Source organism: Pezoporus wallicus, unplaced genomic scaffold (genome assembly GCF_028554395.1).
Source record: "Pezoporus wallicus isolate ANWC-B61680 ecotype Strahan unplaced genomic scaffold, APGP_CSIRO_Pwel_v1 contig_749, whole genome shotgun sequence".
NCBI classification, from domain to species: domain Eukaryota; kingdom Metazoa; phylum Chordata; class Aves; order Psittaciformes; family Psittacidae; genus Pezoporus; species Pezoporus wallicus.
Window position 1 is genome coordinate 1589865 of NW_026641327.1, and position 22468 is coordinate 1612332.

Genomic DNA, 22468 nt, shown 5'->3' on the forward strand with positions numbered 1-22468 from the left:
ACTAGCAGGTACCTTTTCTTTGTCAAAGTAAATTATTAATAGTATGAAATTTTAGAAAATAAATACAGTGGATTATTTTATAATTTCTTGTGTGACAGAGGAGTTTGTCTTGTTACCTGTCAGTATATATCTATAAGTCAGTTCTGTCTGCCCTTCTGAAAGTACTGCCCGACTTACATGGTCTAGGATGAGGTGTCCCTGCCCATGGCAGGGGGGTTGTAATTACACAATCTTAAGGTCCTTTCCAACCCTAACTGTTCTATGATTCTGTATAAAATACAGATTTACAGAATGTGTTTTTGCTTTCCTATCCTTATCTCATGCTCATTCTTTTTTCTTCCTCTTGCTTTCTTGTGTTCTTTTTTGTTCTCCTTTTTTGTTACCATGTCTTTTCAGTCCCTTCATTGTCCAGGCTGAACATCTCCTTTCTCTTTGGGATTTAATTTCAAGCTTCTTTTCTGCAACCTACGCTTGAAGAAAGAATATTTGTTTTTCTCTACTCTCTTCTGTGTCAGGTGAGAAAAGGGAGCATCACAATATCATTCTTAACTTCTATGAAGTGTGACAGGAGGCAGTTCGCTTGGTTACACATGACTGATTCTGACTGAATAGCATGCTAATTTATATTTATAAATACCTTTACAGAGGTGATGTTAAGACTGCAGCCCACTGTGTGGGGAGAAGGTGTGGGAAATGTAGCTTGAGAAAGAAGGCTTTGGGGATTCAGCTGCTTTGTATTTGAGAGATAGATCAATTGCAAATTATATGGGGATTTATAGGAAAAGTGTCAGTGTGTCAGTCATAATTTGGGAAAGCAAAACAGACTAAATGTTATTTTAATTTGTTTTCTTTCAGACACAGAGCTTGTACGGTTACTGGCATCAGCATGCATGCAAGCAGACAAAGACAAAAATAAACTGAACAACAGATCATCTTTGCCTTGTTCCAGAAGTAGGCAGTCCTTAAATGTCCCAATATTGCCAGATGACAAAGGAGGTCTAAAGGTAAATATATTCATTCTTAATAAATAACCAATGCGTTGTTTCCTGTAATGTACGAAGCAGAGAAAGTGATTTCAAAGAAGTACTTTGGATCTAATATGTAACTTTTTTGTGTGTGTGTGTGTTCTGAATTCCTTGTTGACAGCACTTCTCTGGGGACAGGTTGCCCAAAGAAGTGGTAAAAGCTCCATCCCTGGCAGTGTTCGAGGCCAGGTTGGACAGAGCCTTGGGGGATGTCATCTGGGGCAAGGTGTCCCTGCCCATGGCAGGGGGGTTGGAAATGGATGATCTTAAGGTTCTTTCCCAAACTATTCTATGATCAAACTCGCCTCTCTTTGGACCAGCATGTGGAGAGAGTGCTGCAGTGAGGGACCTCTCCTGGTTCCTCCCTGCTTCTGTGTGGACAACTGCTCTATGCTGGGTTAGGACTGTAAACGAGAGATGGTTAGGGTGACTCAGCCAGTACATAAATTCTGTGTCCATATTGGTGCAAATGACAGAATATGTGGTCTGCAGAATTGTGGAAATGTAAAAATGAAAGGGAACTCAGGAGACTCACCTGCCTTTACACAGGAGAACAGAATCAACATGCCAAGAATATCCTTGAGGGAAGTTTCCGTTCTCTCTTCCTTATCATGATCTCCGTTAGCACCCAGTTCCGCTGCTTGTTGTTTCCTGTGGTCAGGGGTTTTTTTTGCCCTGATCTTATCTATGTGTCTCTTGCTGCATATTAAGTTGATTGATTCTTTCTCAGTGGCTGCCTTCAATTTTGTAAGAACTGTATACTTACAGAATTATCATAGTCTCTTCAATAGCTTTTCTTTTTTTCTCCAGACTAAGCAAAAATAATTCAAATTTCTTTATTTGCAGGTTATTTTCCCTAAGTTTCCTACTATTTCTGATTTGTCTTATCTATCAAGGTGACGGAGCCAAAATGAGTCATGGGGTTCCAACTAGGGTCTCAGTATAACATAGTAGCATACATAAACAACTTGCATAGTTGTGAATTTTATGTTGTTTTCTGTAAAATTTACCTTTTTTGTAGCAGTGAGACACTGTATCTATATTTAGTTTGTGATATGTTACAGCTGTCTTTTTCTTCAGTACAGCTGCTTTGCTGCTTATTTCCTTTTCTGTATTTGTACACTTGTTTTCTTCTTACATGTCAGCTTGACCCCACCTGAGAGAATGATGCTATTTTGTTAGTGCTTAAAATTAGAGTATCTAAGGTGCTTACAAAACTGTCCAGATAGATGTCTTCCACAAAGTCCGTCCTCTCAGTTTGAGATCAAATTCTTGTCTCCTAATATGTTAGGGTTTTTTTTGCTATGATGCTTTCCCTGTATTAATTTTACTTGAGCCATGTTTTGCTCAGTTGTTTGAATGTTACACGAAATAGCGATAAAAGCTTTGTTGAAGTCAAGCTATGTTCCAGCTTTTCCTCCCTTCTGCCCACTTGACCAGTTACTCTGTCAGAGAGGGATTGATGTGGTGCAGTTTATTCTGGTGCCAGCTCTTGTCTGTGATGACATACTTGGTATGTTCAGTTATGTCCTTCGCAGTCAAGCTTTGTGATCAGTAAATCTTCAGGTTTTCCCCTTTTGGATAAGGATGATTATGTATTTGCCTTTTGCCTGAGTCCTGTAACTTCTGCTGTCATCCTAACTTATTTTGAAGATAATTTATATTTGTTCTGAGATCGTTTTGTCTATAATTACTCTAGGGTAATTTTAGTAAGTCTTGTCAGGTTTTAATTTGTGTAAGCTCATTTAAATATTCTTACTTTCTTATCAAATGCACATATATTCCTACCTTCCTCCTGTTAGTGGCATTCATACTAAAATATCTGATCACAAGTTGTCTGCTTTTGAAGTTATAAAAACCCTTCTCTTTTCTGTGTCTCCTGTTTGGTCACTTTTGTCATTAACTAGTTGACTTTTTATTTTGTTGTGTGCAGGTTCTATTTGCAAGTTATGCATAACACAGGACCTTGCTCTTTTACCTACTGATTGTGTAGTGGATAACCAGGATCTTATTCTTTACCTGTTTCACAGAGGAACTGTTGATGTTTTTTTTTTACTCACCATTTTGTGGACTTGAAAGCAAAGTTGTATCATTTCCGTATGCAAAAACTTGTTTCTTTTCTTTTCCTTTCTGTGCTTCTTCAGTAAGCTATATTGTCAATGTCAGAATTAGAGCAGTGTGAATTATCATGTTCAGTTTCTGGTTTAGATTGAAGTTGTCTGCTGAAAGAAATTTCCAGTTCTTCCCCTTAGTCTCTCATTCCTAACATTGTTACAAATGTCTAAGGTATTTCTTCAGTGGCAACACCATTTTTGTGTTCTTTGATACTATTGCCTTCTCCCACTGCTAGATTTTATCCTTTTGACAGGCAATATTTTTACCCTCAGATACATTTTTGTTACTTGGCTGCTTCAGTCTAGTTTAAAGCCCTTTATTCCAGCTTCTGTCTGTGTGATGTGGTATCTTATATGGGGAGGCCAAACTTTCTGAAGTAGCAAACTGGAAAATCCAGAGCTCAGACCACCATCCTAGGAACACCAGAGTGCAGCATGAACCACTCCATTATCATTCTTTTTTTTTTGCCACAGAGCAATATTGTTTTTATATGGTGACATAGTGGCTGTACTTACTCCATTTTGGGTTAGTCTGTGGTGTGAGCATATGTTAATGAAGCAGAAGCACTGTGAAGAAAAGTAACAAAGATCACAGGAACTTAGAAGTGATCTTTGTTACAGAAGCAAGCTAGCTTCAGGGAACAAAAAACATGTTTTGCAAGCTGTCTCTTTTGTAAGGTCATTGTACTGTGTATTAAAACTAGATGGATTTTTTTTTTCCCCTTTCAGTTCTTTTTGGAAGGTGAATAAATGCTGAATGGTGTGGGGTTTATTGCTTTCTTGGAACTGTTTGTCTCTTTTGCCTTTTTCCATCAGTTCTTTGTTGTTGAAAGTAATGTAAATATTTTAGTTACGGCTCCAAAGAGATACAAATGTCTGTGAAGTCTGTCCATTACTAATGTTCCGTGGAGAGTTAAAATCTTAATGATCATCTGCTGGAAGGATTGGTTTACAGGGAATAAGTTTACAGTTTATACTGTGTCTGCCATATGATAGTCGGGAAGGCATATCAGTAAGCAATTGAAAAATGTTAAATGCCAAGGAGAAAGGGGAATATGTATGTTGAGACGGAATGGCCAAGTACAGAGGAGAGTGTATTATCTGGATGGGATATCCCATAAAGCTGCCTTGATGAAGTATCATCACTTTTACACAACTTTGTTATTTTTTTTACAGCGCTCTGGAAAGGGAAGAAGCAGCTTCATAAAGAAGATATTTATAATCTGATTGATTTAGAAGATGCATAGGTCTTCTTAATATAGCCTATAGATCTCATATATTCTAGAGAAATGTCCTGCTAAATATTTGAAGCATCTTGCACTGTCTGATTATGAAAATGTATAACTTTGTGAATACTTTGATAAAATTTCTTTTGAGCGAAGATGATCCGTTTGTGTAACAGCTTTCATGTATGTGATACCTGTATGGTTGCAGGTTGTAAGTGCAGTAGTGCTCATCACAGCTGATGCTTCCTTGCCTTGCTCCTTTTCAATTTACAGCCTTTCCAGTCTGGCAGAGCGAGTTGTCTGTATAGGAGCACTGTATGGACTGTGGATTGGTAGTTTATCAGAACTCTTCCAGTTTGCCACTGATTTTGAAAATCTTAAGGAGAAACTTCTTGCAGATCAAATAAACTTCTATGCACACCTCTGAAAAGCAGAAAATACACATGCCAGTTCCTTGATGCCAGGGAGTATGTAAGAATATGTGGTGAAATTGGAAGATAATGGGAAGAGTAAATATTTGCAATGTAGCTGTTCAAATTCTCCTAAATATTTTATTTACCTTAGGTAGTGTGGGAAAACACTGTAAGGCATTTACCAGATAAAAAATTAAGGAAAAAAAATTCTGTTGCACATAGAAAGTATGGTGAAGGATTCTGTTGATAATTGCAAACCACTTTAACATTGCTTTTGTAGTTGATAATAAAACTGTCTTAATAGATTTATCACTGCTGTAAGGATTACTTAATTGTGCATTTTTTTTCCTCTTTTTTTTCTTTTAGCTGGAACTAAATTGTTGTGTCTTCTTATCAATCTAGTCCTGGTGGAGCAGGATGTCCAATCGATTCCGCAAGCTGAAGTTGACTCAGACATTGCGCCATGGATTTCCTTCCAGTCAGTTTGCACCTTTTCCTGATGAGCCTGAACCTCCATTAAATTCCACCATAAAAGCAGTTTCGCAGAGTGACATAGGCACCTCTGGAAACCTTGATGCTGCTGCAGCTCGGATCACAAATAACAAAGCTAGTGGTAAAGCCAGAATTGTCTTGTGGGAAGCAAGTTGTCATGAGCTAGCTACGATGATACTACTTCTATTGATTTTGTTTTTATTTAGCTTAATATAACTGAAAAGGCATGTAATGTATCTGTAATATATGGAAAGAAGACGTTTGTACTCTTTATTGTTGATCATGCTAAACGCTGAGCATAGTATCATTTAAGCAGGCAGATGCTAACATAACCATGTTACTGTTCTGTAGCAAGCACTATTAGATTGGACAGTAGAGACAGGTTGTTCAAAATCTGCTAGTATCTTTGATAAACTAATTTACGTAATGAAAACCAATTTATTTAAACAAATAAATCTCAGAAGAAAGAAAGATTGAAAAAGCCAAAATTGTAAAGCGTATCTACGGAAATTGAGGTCTCCATGCCACCCCCTCCCCCCCCCCCCTCCCCCCCCAGATTGTGATGGGAAATAAGACTATTGGCCTAAATTTAATTTAGGTACATACCATGTCACTGGAAATCTTATTTCTGTGTGCTTCCTGAGGGTAAAGCTGTCGAATGTTTGAAAACAGTAAGTTATCCTTGAGAACAGAAGTAAGAGTGTGTAAACAATAAAACATCATTTATGTATTTTTCAGGTGTAAACACTGCAAAAGGAGAAAAGGATGATGAATTATTGACAACGATGGTATGTCACAGTATTCTTGCGGAGTTCATCTCCATTCAGGTCATGAAGCTCCCATGATTTGAATTTTTTGTTTTTAATCTCATATTCAAGTCACAAGAAAGAGAACTATCATTTTTTTTATAGTTACTAGACAGGAGCTGACAGGCTGTGATACATCAGTAGTTCTTGGACTAGGAAGTACTATAAGAAGTATGGTATGGAAGCTGTTCACAAAATCTGACTTTTAAAAATGTTAACCTATACCTCTGTACGGTAGCAATTAATTAGTAAAATAGATAGAACAGCTGATCAGTTGCTGACATGCAGTATGTTGTGAGGAAAGCATGGATGGAACATGGTACCAGTGTAAAAGTGAGAAATCATTAGTAGAGGCAACCATGAAATATTTAGTTAGGGATGTTTATTTGTATTATTCTGTTTCTTTGTTTCTTATGCTGTAGCTTTAAATTCCCCCATGGCTTAGCCCCTGGAGATGTCATTAAATTTGGCTGGTTATCCTTTATGTTCTTTTTTTAAGAAGATTGAGCTACTTTTGATGTGACTTACAGAACTCCAGGGAGCCAAATCAGTTGTATTGTTTATTTCTTCTATTTCTTTGGAAATTAATTGTTAACATTCCTGTTAACATCAATTTGAACCAAGATTCAGCCCAATGAAGGGACAATTTCTGCCACTTAATGAGCATACTTATGGGTGCTGGAATGTCCACTGGAATTGGTTATGTGTTGTACATCTTCACAAATACTACTTTTGTGTCTCGTTTCCATTTTATTTTGTTAAAAAATGCCTACAATTTTGAAGCTATATCATAAGCTCCCAGTAATCTTTCTTAAGAGGAGGCTCTTTTTGTTTTCCCTTTCTTTGTGTCCCTCACTCAGTTGAGAAGTAGTGCGCCTTTTACCAGGCTGCCCAGCGATAAACTGAAAGCAGTGATACCGCCTTTCTTACCACCCTCAAGTTTTGAGCTTTGGAATTCTGACCGAACACGACTCAGCAAAGATGGCAAAGCTGAACAGATGAGAACGGCCTGGCCACAGAGAGCTATCAAGCATGATTTTAACAGCAGTGGGAACTCTGACATAGTAAGCAATCAAAATATGTACAAAAATACTGTGTTATGTCCAGGCCATACTGACATGGTGGTAAGCCACACTGTGTTTCTGATTAGAAATTACTTTAAACCTACTGTCTCAGTAATAGCTCGCCCTCTTAAGTTCTGCTGTGTAGGAAGAATACACATCTCTCTAGAAGGAAAATAAATGGAACAAAAGTGTTGTATGAAATGACTTGTTTGCTGTTAACCAGAATAAAGTCAAGGCCTAACATAAACTGTTAATGTAGCTGCTGGTTCCACCTGTATATTTTAGTTGCCAAAGTAGCTATAGTCATTGGAGTATGGTGGAAACTGCTCTGATTTGGGAGATGACTAGGAACGGAAGAAAATAAAGTTTCTCATTTTTTTAGCAACTGGGGGGAAGAAAAGAAATATCAATGAGGCATAAATACACAGACATAACATTCTGAAAGCTTAGTAATAGATAAATTTGTAGCAATTAGTGATCAAGTGGGCTTGAAGGCATACTGCCTTAAAGCTTAAGTACTGTAAAAAAGAAAAAAGTTTGAATAAATCCTATTTTTTGTAGAAGGGACTTGTCCGATTCTTCAGTGTTTCTAGTGAAAACGCAAAACAAAACACAAAAGAAAATGGCTTGTTTGCCAAATCAAAACAAACTTGACCGTGTTTACTTTCATGATTACGAGGAGGAAAAGGAGAAATGCTTGCTCCCCTGAATTTAGACTGATAGTCAAGTGTAGAGAAGAGTTTATTGTATTAGTCCAGAACTGTATTTCATGTCAATTCTAGAAAATGGGACAATGAAAACATTTTAGGAGGTTTTTTTCTGTCTTCTTTCTTTGAGTGAAAGTTAGCTTAATACAGTTGAGGTAATTCAGGTGTGGACTAAGGGGAAGTATTAGATCACAGGAAGAAGGTAAGTTTTCATCATCCTAAAAAAAGGTGATTATAACTTATGTGGATAATTGGCACCCATTTATAAAGTGAGGGAAGGAGCGAAACTTGGTAAATCAGTTAGAAGAAGTAATTTGAGCAACAGGGTAAGAAACACAAAAAAGCTGAGTTGCAGGAGCCGTATGTCAGATGGTTGTCAGTGGTCTAAAATCAAAAGAATTGGAGAATGTGGATGTGGCAGAGGATTTAGCTAGTTTATAGGTAGATCATTAGTGCCTCAGTTAACAATAATAAAATGATGCAGGGATATTAAAATGCAACTGGAGGAGAGAAAGTTCATGTTGCTTGTTGCAGCATAGTAAGAAACAAGGATATGGATGATAAGTAGGTGGTAGCTGTTTTGTAAGACGGGAGAGTCAAAACCAGGATTCTGCAGGAAAGAAGTTTCACATATGACAATTCCCCCCACCCCCCTGCAGTATTGTGTATATTGTGTCTCAGGTGTCTCGTTTATAGTCATTTTATATTGGCCAAAGGTTGAGAATTAATGCCTTTACTACGGTGTCATTTCTGTTGTTGAATATACATATTCAGAGGGTAAATTTAGATTAGATATTAGGAAAAATATCTTTACTGTGGGGGTGGTGAGACACTGGCACAGATCGCCCAGATGAGCTCTGGCTACCCCATTCCTGAAGTGTTGAACGCCAGGTTGCATGGGTCTTTGAGCAACCTGATCTAGTGAGAGATGTCCCTGTCTATGGCAGGGGGGTTGGACCAAGATGATCTTTAAGGTCCCTTCCAGCCTAAACCATTCTATGATTCTGTGATAACTGCATATTCAGTATATATGTAAAATAAGATTATTTCTGATAATCCCTGTTCGTCACTGGAAGTTTCAGAATTTACAATAAATAAAATAGCAGTTGAAGTTTGACCTTTATTTTGCTTAATCAAGAAAGATGAAAATTAATTTCTTTATATTTTCCAGACATCTGTTAGCAAAGGTACTAGACCAGTCAAATTACCAACATTTGCAAGAAGACCTGCATCTCCTTCAAATTCCAACAACTTCAACCATTCTCCCCATTCTTCTGGTGGATCCAACAACATTGCGGGAATTAACAGGCATGGAGGAGAGCTGCATAACAGATCAGGTACCTGTTTTAATAAGAAAGTCATTTGTATCTGGTTCAGTTAAAAAAATACTGTTTGTTATGATGAGGGCTCCTACTGCCACGTAAACAAAACTGCTCTGTAAATTTTTGTTGGATTGGACTGTGTACACCTACCTAAGGGAAGAAAAGCCTCATATCCCTTGCAGAAGTCTCGTAGGTTAGTCCCTGTCTCAGAAAAAGTATTTTGATATTGTTGAGTCCACCCAGAATGGATGAGGTGAATGATGGATCTATTGCAACATACATTTCATAGATGTCTCTTAACCCATGTTGCTTGCTTTTTGTTTTAAACAAAAAAATCAGCTTTTAATTAAAATAAAAGCTGCAAGCATTGTATCTGGCAGCTGTAAAGACAATATGGTGAAGCAGCTCATGAAATGTGTATCTGAGAGTATGAAAGTCAGCTTTTTTTTTTGTGTACATAGACAAACCTGGCTTCTCTCTTCTCCTCTGATTGTTTTTTGTTCTCTTTTGTGAAAGCTGCTGAACAGGTCTAAACTTTACAATTCTCTCTCTCTTACTACATCCAGTCAGTTTTTAAAAGGAAGTGAGTAGTGAAGGGAATTGAGAATTCACAAACATTTTAAAATGGTGGTTTCCTTGACTCTTTTTATTTCAATTTTTTCTTTTTTTTTATTTAGGTGGCAGTGCAGATAATGTTTTGTCTCAGATTGCAGCGCAAAGAAGAAAAGCAGCAGGCTTACCTGAACAGAAACCCAACCAGCAGAATAGTCCAATCCAGACAACTCCTTCATCCACTCTGCCTGATTTGCAGTGTGCTCAAGTTGTTGGCAACGGACACGTTGTAAAGGTACAGAAAAATTTGTGCTTCCAAACTGGCTAATTTTAATAGGTCATCTCTCAGTCATAGATGGTTGATAAATGTAACTGCAAGACCTCACACAGCCTAAAATGAATGAACACCTGTTACAGAACTCTTCAGCTCCACAAACCTTTCTTTTAATTACAAGTCTACAAAAGGTCAGACCTAATAATAAAACATGATTTTGATTTATTATTTATTTCACTCTGTTTAATTTTGATTTCCTGTTATGGTCCTGACTGAGTCCTGTGTTCTATATTTGTGGTTCCTGGGCTTTATTTTGAAGTGTTATAGATAGTTTCCCTCCAAAGGCACAACCTGAGTGCTCAACACTCAGATAATTTGTACCGGAATCTGTCAGCCACAACAGTATGTATCTAGTCTGCTCCAGAGGGTGTTACTTTTAAACAGCATGGACATTAAGTTGTCACTGCGGTAGGGTTTTGCTTCTGAGTACAAGCTGTATTATCTGTGCTGACTTGCCTATGAATTTCCTGGGATAGCATTGCCCTCATGACCTGCGCATTTTAGTGCATGTTCTTTGAAGTTAACAACTGCTTTGTACAAAACTTTTTAAAGATTAAGATTTTAAATCTTTAAAATTTGCTGAGACACAAGTTAGAAAGCAACATCATCAGGGAAGATGTGATACACTGTTGTGAAATGTATGAGTTTATTCACCCAGGGAAGCATTGCATTTCAGAGATCAAGAGAAAGAAGGAACATAATTTGGGGGTTTACTTCAAATGTCTGGTATTCTGACAGTGTTAGAATACATGACCAAGGGCAAAATTTCTCAGCTTTTTGATTGTGTAATCTTCAAACAGCTTGTTTTGCTTTGTTTTGTTTTCTTGGCATCCTTTAATGAGATTCTTCTTGAAGTTTTGCCTAAAGAAATAAAAATGGCCAGAGTTGCTACCTTCGCTGTCTCTTTCTGTGATGTCTTATAATGACAACAGTAAGCAATATTTATATTTAATCAGTAAATATCAATGATAAGTTATGAAGTTGTCTAGTGATTTAATGGAAATTTCTTGAGGACAAAAATCAGAAAAGTGAGCAGTTACCAATGCCAAAACAGTTTCCATGAATAGCCATTTTATCTCTAATCTATCAGTCCTGATTCTGAAAGGACTAATGGTTTCTTTTCAAAAATGAGATTTGGAGATAAAATGTATTACTCTGCCCAAAAGCTATGGACTCATACTGATGCTTTGGCACATGATTATCTTTCCTCCCTTTCTATCCCACATAGCTGCTCCTGGGGCTATAAAAGATATGTCTCTTTCTTTCCTTCAGATAAAACCACTTTATTATCCTTTTCCCTCATTAATGTCTCCTCTACTGAACAGTTACCAAATGCTTTTTCTTTCAGAGGTGGTCTGACCAATGTATTTCTAATTAAGTTCTCAGCAGTTACTCTCAGCTTATTTTTATCTTGGAAATAATTTCAGAAGAGCTGCTTGTGTGCCCTCCCCAAATCTTATTTTTCTCCATTTACATTAGTGCGTATTAAGAGATAATACCTGTGCCACTGAGCTTTGGGCTGCAGCTCCTGGGGCCTGTTACTGCCACTAGGAAGTTTCACTGTTATTCCCACAGTGGAAGACATTAGGGGATAAAGAATAATAATGAGATGCAGTGCCATGCAGATCATCTTCTAGGAAGGGAGTTCATCGTACTTCTGAAAAAGTTTTTGGATAAAAATTATGCCAGTATGTTGGAAAAGCAACAGCTCTTTCAGTGCTCTTTGCTTAGATACTTAGATAAATTTCTGTCTACCCAACAATAACAAAACATGTAATCAGTGTATCACATCTCAGGTGATATTTGGGACTCAGTGGCTGTTGGGAGTACAGAATCGTGAGTGGACCTACTCTGGTTGCAAAAGCTTAAACAGACTACTTTGTAATCAACATTATAAATGCTGAAAATTTAATACCCATTGTAGAAGTGCTCGTGCCCTCCCATTAGGATCATGCTGTCTGAACTTGGAAATAGTGATCTAAAAATGTGGTAATATTTATACTAATCAATTTTGTAGAAGTTACCTGTGAGGGGTGGGATTGTACAAGCCTTAAAGGAAAACTGTAACATTTCACAGGATGATGTAGTTTAAATAAGTGCAGACAGTGCACTTGAGAGGGAAGACCATTCTGAATCACAAATGATCGATAAGAAAATACAGGGATTGGGGCAAAAAATTTGAAATGAGTTCACACTGCTCTTCAGAGACTTCTCAAATTTGTATCATGCTACATTGCTTTTAGTCAATTTAATGCAGGGCTAAGGAGGTAGCACATTCTGGCATAGGATAAAGTAATAGAAGCATGTTACCACTCAAATAAGTTTTATCTTTTAATATTCATCTCTTTGTAGAAAAGTTTCATTTATGCTATAGCACAGAAGCAAAATTGTACAGAGGCAGGAACCACTGCCATTTTCCCTTGTCTTGTTACTCAGCTCAACTTTGTCAGTGTTTTCCTTGTAGCAGCCTGACTGACCAAAGATACTTTAAGTTAAACCCTTAATTTAGGAATCGAGGAGAAAATCACCTAACACTTCTTTTTAGGTCACATAAGGCCGACATTGAAATTTGTGAAGTGATACATAGATTGAGGAATTTAGAAGATGTAGGATATTAACTTGTTTTGGAAAAGACTGATATGGTAACATATATACATATGTATATATTCTTATTCCTCACTTTAATTCATGTATTTTCTATGTCTCCAAATATATTAAATGTTTGCAGAATATTTAATAAACTTGAATCATTTGACTCATGTCAAGTTTAAGGTTTGACTGGAAACTTTCATTCCAGTGCAGCAAGGGGTTTAAATGCACAGAGTAGTTTATGCTTGCTACATATTGCTGGTTAATCCAGCATGAAATGCTATTTTAAATTAGCATCTGATGTCCACTGAAAAGCCTTAATTGAGGCTTTCTTTATTTAATTAAATCTCTGAATGAAAAAGACCTGTTTTCAGAGTCAAAGTAATTTCAGCTTTTATAAAAAGAGTAATTGTGCTTGTATACACAATTGCTTTATAAGAAATCATTTTCTCATTCCAGAATTACAGCCTTAATAAATGTACTTTTCTTGATGAATTTAAGGGGACGGACTCACCTGGGATAAATCAGTATTGCTTAAATTATTTCAGTATGTATCAAGCAGAAGCTTCTGATTGTAACTACATGCTCTGTAGATATTATAGAAAATTTAAGTAATATTCAAGCATCATATATAACATAATTTTATCTTTTTTTTTATTGAAATGAATGTATCATTAGCTACAGCAAAAACTGGAAATGAACAAAAGACCTCCATCTGGGACTTCATCTACATCTAAAAGCACATCACCAACTCTCACACCTTCCCCGTCACCCTCCCCATCTCCTAAGGTTCACAACACAGAGTCCTCTCTGTCTTCTCACAGACAGGCCAAGAGCAATGGTTCCAGCAGTGGTACTATTACAGATGATGGTGAGTCAGTCACTGGGTTGATAGGAGATTTATTCATCAAGAGCACAAAGTGTTTAAAGCTGTAACTGTACTGGGTTAGTGTGTATCTGCATGTGAGTGAGAACTTTTTTCTTTCCAGAAAAAAATACTTTGGTGTTTCTTATTGCAGGATTGGCATTCCTGCAGTAACTGGCTATTTTGCCCCATTTAGATGGAGATTGATGCCACTCTAAAGCTAGCATAGAGCATGTAGGTAGGCTACTCTTAATGTGGCCTCCACTCTTCCCTCCTTCCTGGATTAAATCCTGTTTTACACCCTTTGCTGAGGGTAGAAAATGCACTTTATCCATATTCAAAATGTTTCTGTGTTTTTTGGTTGGTTTGGGTTGTTTTGTTTGTTTTTGTTTTTTTAATAAATGTGGTGAAGCACATCACTACAGACATACAATTTTAATTCATAGCATGTCTTAGCTACATGCAAATGATTTTTAAGAGCTTTATTGCATTTATTTTTTTAAATTGCAAAAGGTAGCCTTATTTTGACCTTACTTTTAACTTCAGGTCATAATAAAGGGTAATGATGTCATTACTTTTCCAATAAAATTACTGTCATTTAAGTCAAACTTTTAGGTCTAAATTACAACATTTTATTTTAAAATGTCTTATTACTGTATTTGAAACAGAATATCAATTACTTTTTTGTTTTCCTTCAAGTAAACTTAAATTAGAAAATTGCATTGAGTATTCCTGTGGAGGAACAGTAGGCAGGCAGGCTTCAGAGGTGTGCATGGTTTCTTTTTAGGCAACCACTTGGTGGATCATCAACAGCTTGTCCCTCTTCTGAGAACCAGTGATGTAGAGAATCATGACCGACGAAACCATGTGAGAATAAAAGGAGGCTCTGAAATCTTGGAGAAAGGTAATCTTACCCTGCTTCTACAGAGTAGTACAAAAGGAGGTGCTAAATAGGAGTAATATGGAAGAAGAAGCAAGAGCTCTGAGAACCTTTGCTGTTTCCAGGGATGTGGGTAGGAATGCAAGATATGAGTAGAGCAAAGAAAGACATGGTGAAAAAGCCAAGGAGAAACAATAGGCTATGCAAAAGTTGTAAAACAGAGAGGTTTCTGGTTTTGTTCAAACTTAATGTGTCATACAGACACTGGAAGAGGGAGAGAAGAAAACACGAAAGGATGACAGCTGAACACATTGTCTCTCTGTGTGAAGTTTTAAATATTATAGTTGTTCATGACAGCAAGACTCTGGGCTCAGACCCTGAATTTTTCTTCTTATATCACAACCTGTAATTTAAGCTAGTGTGATGAAAAAAGTCTAACAAACTATCTAAAAGAAAAAAGCTAATAATATATCTGAGGTCTTCTAATGAAGTTTTTACTTTCTTTCTGTAAGGTGATATTTTTCGTCAAACTGCCTGGAGAAATTCTCATGCTGTTTTTAAAGCTGGTTACCTTTTCCCATAGATTAACCTCAGTAAGGGTACCTAGACTTTTAGCTTGAAACTATGTCAGCGTTTACAGATTGTGCTAAGCATGTCAGATTAATTGGCCTTGAGGTAAAAATATCAAACCCCTGGCAGAAAATAAGACTCAACTAGAATTTTTCATTTCAGTTTTCTGTGGAATCTTCTATGTAAAGAAGGGGGCTTCCAGAGTGGTGCATAGAAAAGCGTGTCCATCGTAAGATACTGGATATCTTTTGATAAGCTTAGAGAGTGAGATTCTCTTCCAAATTTCTGCTAATGATGAAAGAAAAGAGACAGTCAAAAGACAAAGAAGTGAAATAAGTGAAACTTAAATTGTGTCCAAGTTTCATCTTAGTTGGACTTCAGCTATATGTGTTCAAGATGCCTGAATGTCAGGCACTTAAGGAGAAGAGGTTCAGATATACCCCTGTTATTTCAGTGGTTTGAATGAGCAGCTGAGTGGTTGTTTGCTCTACACTGTGCCTAGTGGATCATAACACGGAAACGTGCCATTCAGTTCATGGCCTGCTTGAGGAGTTTTGCTGTCTAACTTGCATGATCTGAGTTGTTCTTAGTGGTTTGGTTTTTTTAAGATGCTTCTAATGAGGAAGAAATGCCAATACAACAGAAATATTTTATCCTAGCAAGGTAAGGTTTTTGTGAAAGTAGGTAAGAACACCTTAAACCAATATTTTAATTTCTGATGTAGATTAAATGTGATTGGGTTTTTGTTTATCATGTATGCAGAGATCACTAAAATGTTTCCTGATCCATGGAGGGGGTATTGTTTTGTTTTCTATTATTACAGATGAGCTGACTGGCATCCTTAAAAAATTGTCACTTGAGAAGTATCAGCCTATTTTTGAGGAACAAGAGGTATGTGTTTTTTGAAAGATTTATTTTTTAGTTTTAGGAAATGTAGTGTGTGACACACATGACATCAGAACTGTGATCCAGATTTTCAAATTTAAGGTTTTACAGCCATTTCTGGTTCAGAATGGGCCTCAAAACATGGAACAAGTATTTGTGGCATTCTCCAGGATACTGCAAATAGCAACCTACGGTTTTGATATAGGTAGACTATATTGCCTCAGACTTCCCCCCTCCTTTGCTTTTACACTCTGCTTTTTCTGTATATGGCTAAACAGTTATAGGACACACTTTATCATCCCTAGGATCACAACTGGAACATCATTTGTAGATGGAAATCAGCAGGTTGTGAGTCACTGTGAGGGTTTTTTTCCTTTCGTATCTGCTATGAATAAGCAACAGGAGAATTGGGGGACTAAGCATTGTCGTAGATGAGGCATGCAACAGTGATTTGCCTGAAGGATACAATGAAAGGAAATAGGCTAAAAATAAGTAAAATTAATTAATTACAATGTTTAAGACAGTATCAGTTGTGAGCATTAATTGTTTGTTTGGCCAAAGGAAGAGCGTAGTGAATGAACATACAATAAATTGTCATTGCTTCAGAGTTCAGGATTCAGCACCACAAACACAGATTATTGAGCTGCATCACAATACACCGAGTTTATTATTGTTCCCCTGCACGATAGTTAAGGGAGGGAGCATTTTATAGGAATGAATATGCTCTGTATGTGAAGGTTATATCGATATGAAAAGTTTTAGATGTTTATTCTTACTCGTGGATGCGTTGATACAACAAAAACTGATAGATGAACAAACTCTAGGTTTTCTTTAGGAAACACTGAAAGAGTGTATACAATATTCTGAAATTTAAAAAATACTTGGTGGAGTGGAGAGGGAAGAAAATAAATGAGAGAAACCTTGGGATTAATCAACTAGCTGCTGCTGTAAGTAGAGGAATTGTGGAGAGTGTGTATTTTGTATTGATATAGGTTATCTGAAAAAAAATGGAAAATAATATTTTAAATATACTGTCATAAGTAATTGAGTTATTAACAGCCAGTTCAAAACCTGACAGCGAGTGGTAAAGTAGGTACCATTTGGTGTTAATAATTCAGTGAAAATCGTGGTGTGCACAATATTTAGAGTGAGTCTAGGCAGTAAAAAAAGAACCAGACGCTTAACCTGTAATAGTTAATCTTTGCCTAGGTAAATTTGCCTTGTCTTTTTTTTTTTTTTTACATGCAGGTGGATATGGAAGCCTTTCTTACACTTACTGATGGTGATCTGAAAGAGCTGGGTATTAAAACTGATGGATCAAGGCAGCAAATTTTGGCAGCTATTTCTGAACTGAACGCGGGAAAGGTAGGTTTTGAAGTAGTCAACTTAGTAACTTAATTCAAGACTTGGTTATGTTGTTAATTTGACGTAAATTTTAAGATTCAGTTTCTGATGTTAGTTAGAAAAAACAGTGTTTTCCAAACAAAATATTCAATGTATTTGATTAGTGAAAAATACCTTCCTTTGTGTTACTCCCTGTTCTCTTTCATTAAGTCTTTCTAGTTACTGGATTTTGTCCCAAAAGCTACTAGTAACACAAACATTGGAAACACTGCAGTTACTGAATATTGATTTTTCATTTTTTTGATGCTAAAAATAATCAGCTGGCCACTGTGGCCCAGCTCAAAAATATAATGTAAAAAGAAAGGTCTCCTTTGTTTTGCCTAGCAGTTCTGGATTTCTCTGACTAGGTAAATAGTACTTCTGTCATTCCTTACACTTTTATTGCTTTTCAATTTTATATTGACATAAACAGATTTGCTAAGCATGGCATACAGTGAGAAATGCTGTTGTCAGAGGGATTATGGACTGGAGCATCTCTTTAGTTAGGCCTGCTGACACTTCTCAGCTGCTTTTTCAGTTTTGAGCTCCATTCTCCAATACTGGAAGCTCAGGTAAACAAAACATAATTTCCCAAAGTTAAGATCAATAGCAGCAAGTGATGAAGCTAAAAATTAGGGAAGGTGGATGATGCGTTTGATGTGCCATTCTGTAAAGCTATGAAGAAAATAATGAAAACGTTTACACTGCTGTCTGATAGTTTCAGGAAATGATAACTGCAAGGTAAGGATTTGATATTATTCCTGGTAGTACACTGTGACTGTCTGGGCATAGACTCACATATTGACACTTTTTTTTTGTGTGTGAACTCTTAATAAATTTTTTAAACCAGGAATTTAAGAATGCCTTATTCTAATCTATTGTGCTTTTACAGGGACGAGAGAGACAGATCTTACAAGAAACTATACACAACTTCCACTCTTCCTTTGAGAGTAGTGTTAGTAACACACGACCTCCAGGTCATTCCCAGTGTAAGTAGCACCTGAAAATAATTGAAAAATGTACGGATACTTTTAATTAATACTGGCTAGAAGACAGGATGTGGCAAACAATCTGGTTAACTGCTTTCAGGGTTAATGACTGATGCATGCCTGTGTCTTTTGCTGAGACTGTACACAGTAAAGGTAAAAAGTTAGATATATCTGTAAGATTTTTATATGCACTTCAGTGCTATTTGAAATAAGCAGATTTTTGTTATGTGCTAATAAACGCAGAAAATGGATGTAACTATTGCAAACTGTAGTATACAGTATACTTTAAATTGTGTGTATATATATATATATATACACAGCCGTGGGAGGTACGTTTCTGTATGATTCATAATTTACTTTTGCATACTCTATAGGAGACAGTTTTATTTATTGCGATCAAGTAGAGTAAATACATTCAAGGTTTACAATTTGCTGGTTTAGCTAGCTATGTTAATTATGTATTTACATATGTATACATTTAGTTGTTTTGTATGGGTAATACTTTACTGTGATTGTCTATAGTCAGTTTCTTTGGAATGCGTCTATTCCAACAACCAGTGTTAAAGTGCCTCTTAAGCTCCTTCAGTTGCTTACTTTGCGTCCACTCAAAAAATCATTTAAGTTCTTTAGTGGTTATATTAAACAGTATCTCAGGTATTGTGTGCTTAGGAGGCCTTAATAATGACCAGGTCCCAGTTGTTCATTTTCAGTCAGCTGAATATCACTAGATATGTGAAACTGGGCACTAAATGTGTCTTGAGGAAAATGGCATGCTGGGGTAGCTAGTCAGTGTGGGCTACTTTCTGTAGTCTTCTTGGCTGAAAGCCACTATCAGATGTCACTGTGTGCATTGTGCAGCTTACTTCCCATTCTCAGAGTAGTCGGCGTGTGTGGGAACTTCTGGATGTCTCTCAATAACATCCCAGACTCAAAGAGCCTTTTCAGTAGGTACTACTAGGTGAGCAGAAGCTGCTGTTTGGGATTTGCTAACACAGTGCAGTGAACTGGAATTACTTAAGAACTGAAGAGACATACAGATGTAATGTCTCCAAGCAACTTGCTGAGTTTTCTCCTAGGGCATTTCTTAACCTCATTATGAAAAAAAAATCAGATTTGGAGGTAAAGCTAACTGCCGTTTAGCTTAGTTTACTTTCTAATATAAAGTTCATTGAAACGCTTGAAAGAGCAAGATGAGCCTCATCACTTGGTATAGACATCCAGCTGCCTCCCCACCTTGGTGTAGACATCCAGCTGCCTCCCCACCTAAACATAACACTTCTCTTCTAACAGTGAGAAGAAAAGAGAACAACCCCAACATCTAGCAGGGACACTGAACAATGGCTTTTAGATATCAAAAGAATAAACTAAGTGTTCTCCAGATACAAATTAAATGAAAACTATGCCCATAATGACAAAGGAATATGATGCCATTCAGTCTATAATTCTGTGCAAAAATTCTGGTCTTCCAGTTTCTTCTTACACATGTAAAAGTAAAGAGTATTTTGCATATTGATACATAATTACACATATGTATTTGCATATATAAGTATTTTAAAAGATGTGACAGAATAAAGTGGAAGAGAGCGAGGAGTTGTTTGTATATTTACTTTCCACTTTTGGATTCAAAATCAAAAATATCAAATGGAAATTAATTATCCAGAGGAGGGAGTTAAAGAGATTGTAGAGTGAGAAGTAAAAATAGGAACAAAATCAATATAGACTTGCAGATAAATATTGTACAGGATTCAGGTACTCGCTGGAAAGGTACACACTGAGAAAGGAATGATTCTGGAAAAGTTTGTGGCAGTAGATGAACTTTTCATGTGTGACTTTGACTTTTCATACCCTCTCTGTACTGGAGAGGCCTTAAGGTGAGTAAAGTGAATTACAGAGTCAAATGGTTGAGTCTGGTCTAATAGTGATACTGTGAAATGTGGGCTTGTTTCTAGTAGTTGTGAAATTATTGTCTCTTTAAAGTCTTGTCTTGCTTGTCCCTGTTTTTCAGATTTATTTTCTCTTCTTTTACAGCACCTGGCTGCTCTATAAAACCACAAGAAGCTGTTTCTCCTAAAAGGTAGCTACTGGAAAAAAAAAAAAAGTTTTTTTCTTGTGGTGGAGTTTGGCCTCTGGCTGAGTAAGTCCAAGTGTACAGATGGAAATTTCAAAAGCTAGTCCTAACTACACCTGCATAGGACTTTCTGCAGTAATGTGCTTAAAATTCAAATCCCGCAAAGAATCAAAGAAAATACCAGAGATGACTTTAATAGTTCAACCTAAGTGTTGAATGGTTCAAGGCATCAGTGGTCTGAATTTGAGAAGAATGAAGTCAGAAGAGCAGGAAGAATGAATGACTATGTAAAAAGATTCCTGTTTTCATTCTACTCTTGCCCATAGATGAAAAGCCCCGTAGGAGACCGACCTGGGCACAGTCAAGAAAAACAGAAGCTTGGAGGAAGGCCTGAAAACCATCACAAATTATGAGACATGGAGAAATACGTAAACCAATCACACCCCTATTGACTGGATACAGATAAAGGAGTTCAAATTGAAAATGTAATGGTTTCATGAGAAGGAATATGAAGGAAAAGTAATGCTGCATTCTTCATCAACCAAAATACAGTTTTATCTACTCAATATAAAGAGGTTAGAACAGCAATAAAAGTAAATATGAAATACCTATTTGTAAAAACAGCACTTTATTTAATGAAATGCATAATCTGTCACCAATATTTAAACAGAAATAGTGTTAAAATATTTTATATTGCTGATCGGTTTTTTGTTGTTTTTTTTGAGAATAAAAGCATCTAACTGGTATTGATTGGGTTTTTTGAACAGTGACACTATCAGATCCATCAAATATATTTTTGTAACTTCTGTCATAATTTTGAAAGGGCCAGTTTATAGTAATTATGAGTGGAAATAATTTTCTGCTTAATAGGAATTATTGCACAGAAATTATTGTATGGCAATTAAGGTACAAGTCCTCAGAGGCTTCGGACACTAGACTTGGCTTTCTGAAGACTCACAAATACATAACTTTATCACTGGCTAAAGTAGCGTACAACTCAGGAGTACTACTGCAAGTGAAGTCAAGCTCTTAGAGCTCTAATGCAGAAGAGTGTTGTCAGGTAATTATTCTGTGCTGAACTAAAGAATTTACATTTCTCTATCCTTCTCACTGCAGTTTTTGGTGGAATTTAGCAAAAACAAGAAGAGAAGTGAGTGCAGTGGCAGAGATCATATCATTGGTGGTGATGCCCCTGCCGTCCCTCAGGTGCCTCTGGGCATGTGACTTGGATCTATGATGACTTCATTATTTGGCCATCTGAGGTAGAGCTCCGAGTTGCTGACAGCAAACAGCAGAGCAGCTGAGCTGTACCAGGTTCTGCTGTTGTGCTGAAACAGAGCTGAACTTGAACACAAGTAGCTAAATCCCTAGGACAAAGAGGAGAAGAGATTACAGGAGTGTACTGCAGAAAAGAGATGTCTGTAAACTGATGAGTCAGTCAGATGCTGTTAATGCACTGAGATCCATGGAGTTCATGCTGTTAACATTTCAGTGTTAAGCTAACGGCCGTGTCCCTTCCTGAAGAAATGTGGATAGTTTTGGTTAATACACTTCAGAATGCAGCAGAGACTTAATTGTGGCTTCTTATTAAGACTAGGAGGTGGTTGCTTCTGAGCCAAAAACATACAGTGACACCTTGGAGCTGCTGTTGGTGTAAGTAGGAATAAGTCAACTGGAATGAGCTGAAACATCTTGCCTGCTCCCTAGTACCTGTGGGCCAGAAGGCAGCACAATTCTGTACAGTTTTGTGCTTTTAATGTAACAGGTGGCAATCCAGACATTCAGTTACACTGCAGAGTCACCTGAAGCTTCCTGATAGGAAAACCTCAAAGTGAGATGGGTTCAGCTATTCCCTTTCAGAACTTGTGGGCCTTACTCTTTGAAAGAAGTATTCAACTGAGTTGAGGGGGTAGGTGTTGCTTTTTTCCTTTTTTGGGGGGTCCTTTTCAGTAAGCCATTGAACAGTTCAGTATGAAAAACACTGCAAGGTTGCAAGATGCATTCTTTCTACAGTCTGAGAGGGTTCAAATTCATATATACCACTGCCTAGAAGATTGTAGGAACCTTAAGGCTGTAAGGCAAGGTAGAGGCATGCTTCATTCCTCCAGTTAAATCTTGTCTTACTGTGCAGAAAATAATTCAAGATTCATAGATTGTGGTCCCATATAGCAGACATTGGTCTGG

General features: G+C 37.0%; 1 protein-coding gene across 2 annotated transcripts in view; it reads left to right on the forward strand.

Annotated features, from left to right (window-relative positions):
* The window catches only part of ANKS6 (ankyrin repeat and sterile alpha motif domain containing 6), a 34357-nt gene extending 13382 nt beyond the window's left edge, over window positions 1-20975 (forward strand). For both annotated transcript variants that reach the window (XM_057423068.1, XM_057423069.1), the window contains exons 6-17: window positions 856-1004; window positions 5181-5391; window positions 6009-6058; window positions 6937-7140; window positions 9019-9184; window positions 9847-10016; window positions 13329-13515; window positions 14297-14413; window positions 15783-15850; window positions 17093-17209; window positions 18120-18216; window positions 20245-20975. In XM_057423068.1, the coding sequence (XP_057279051.1) occupies window positions 856-1004; window positions 5181-5391; window positions 6009-6058; window positions 6937-7140; window positions 9019-9184; window positions 9847-10016; window positions 13329-13515; window positions 14297-14413; window positions 15783-15850; window positions 17093-17209; window positions 18120-18216; window positions 20245-20294 (1586 nt within the window). In that variant the 3' untranslated portion in view covers window positions 20295-20975. The remainder of the gene's footprint in view (window positions 1-855; window positions 1005-5180; window positions 5392-6008; window positions 6059-6936; window positions 7141-9018; window positions 9185-9846; window positions 10017-13328; window positions 13516-14296; window positions 14414-15782; window positions 15851-17092; window positions 17210-18119; window positions 18217-20244) is intronic.
* The last annotated feature ends 1493 nt before the right edge of the window (window positions 20976-22468 follow it).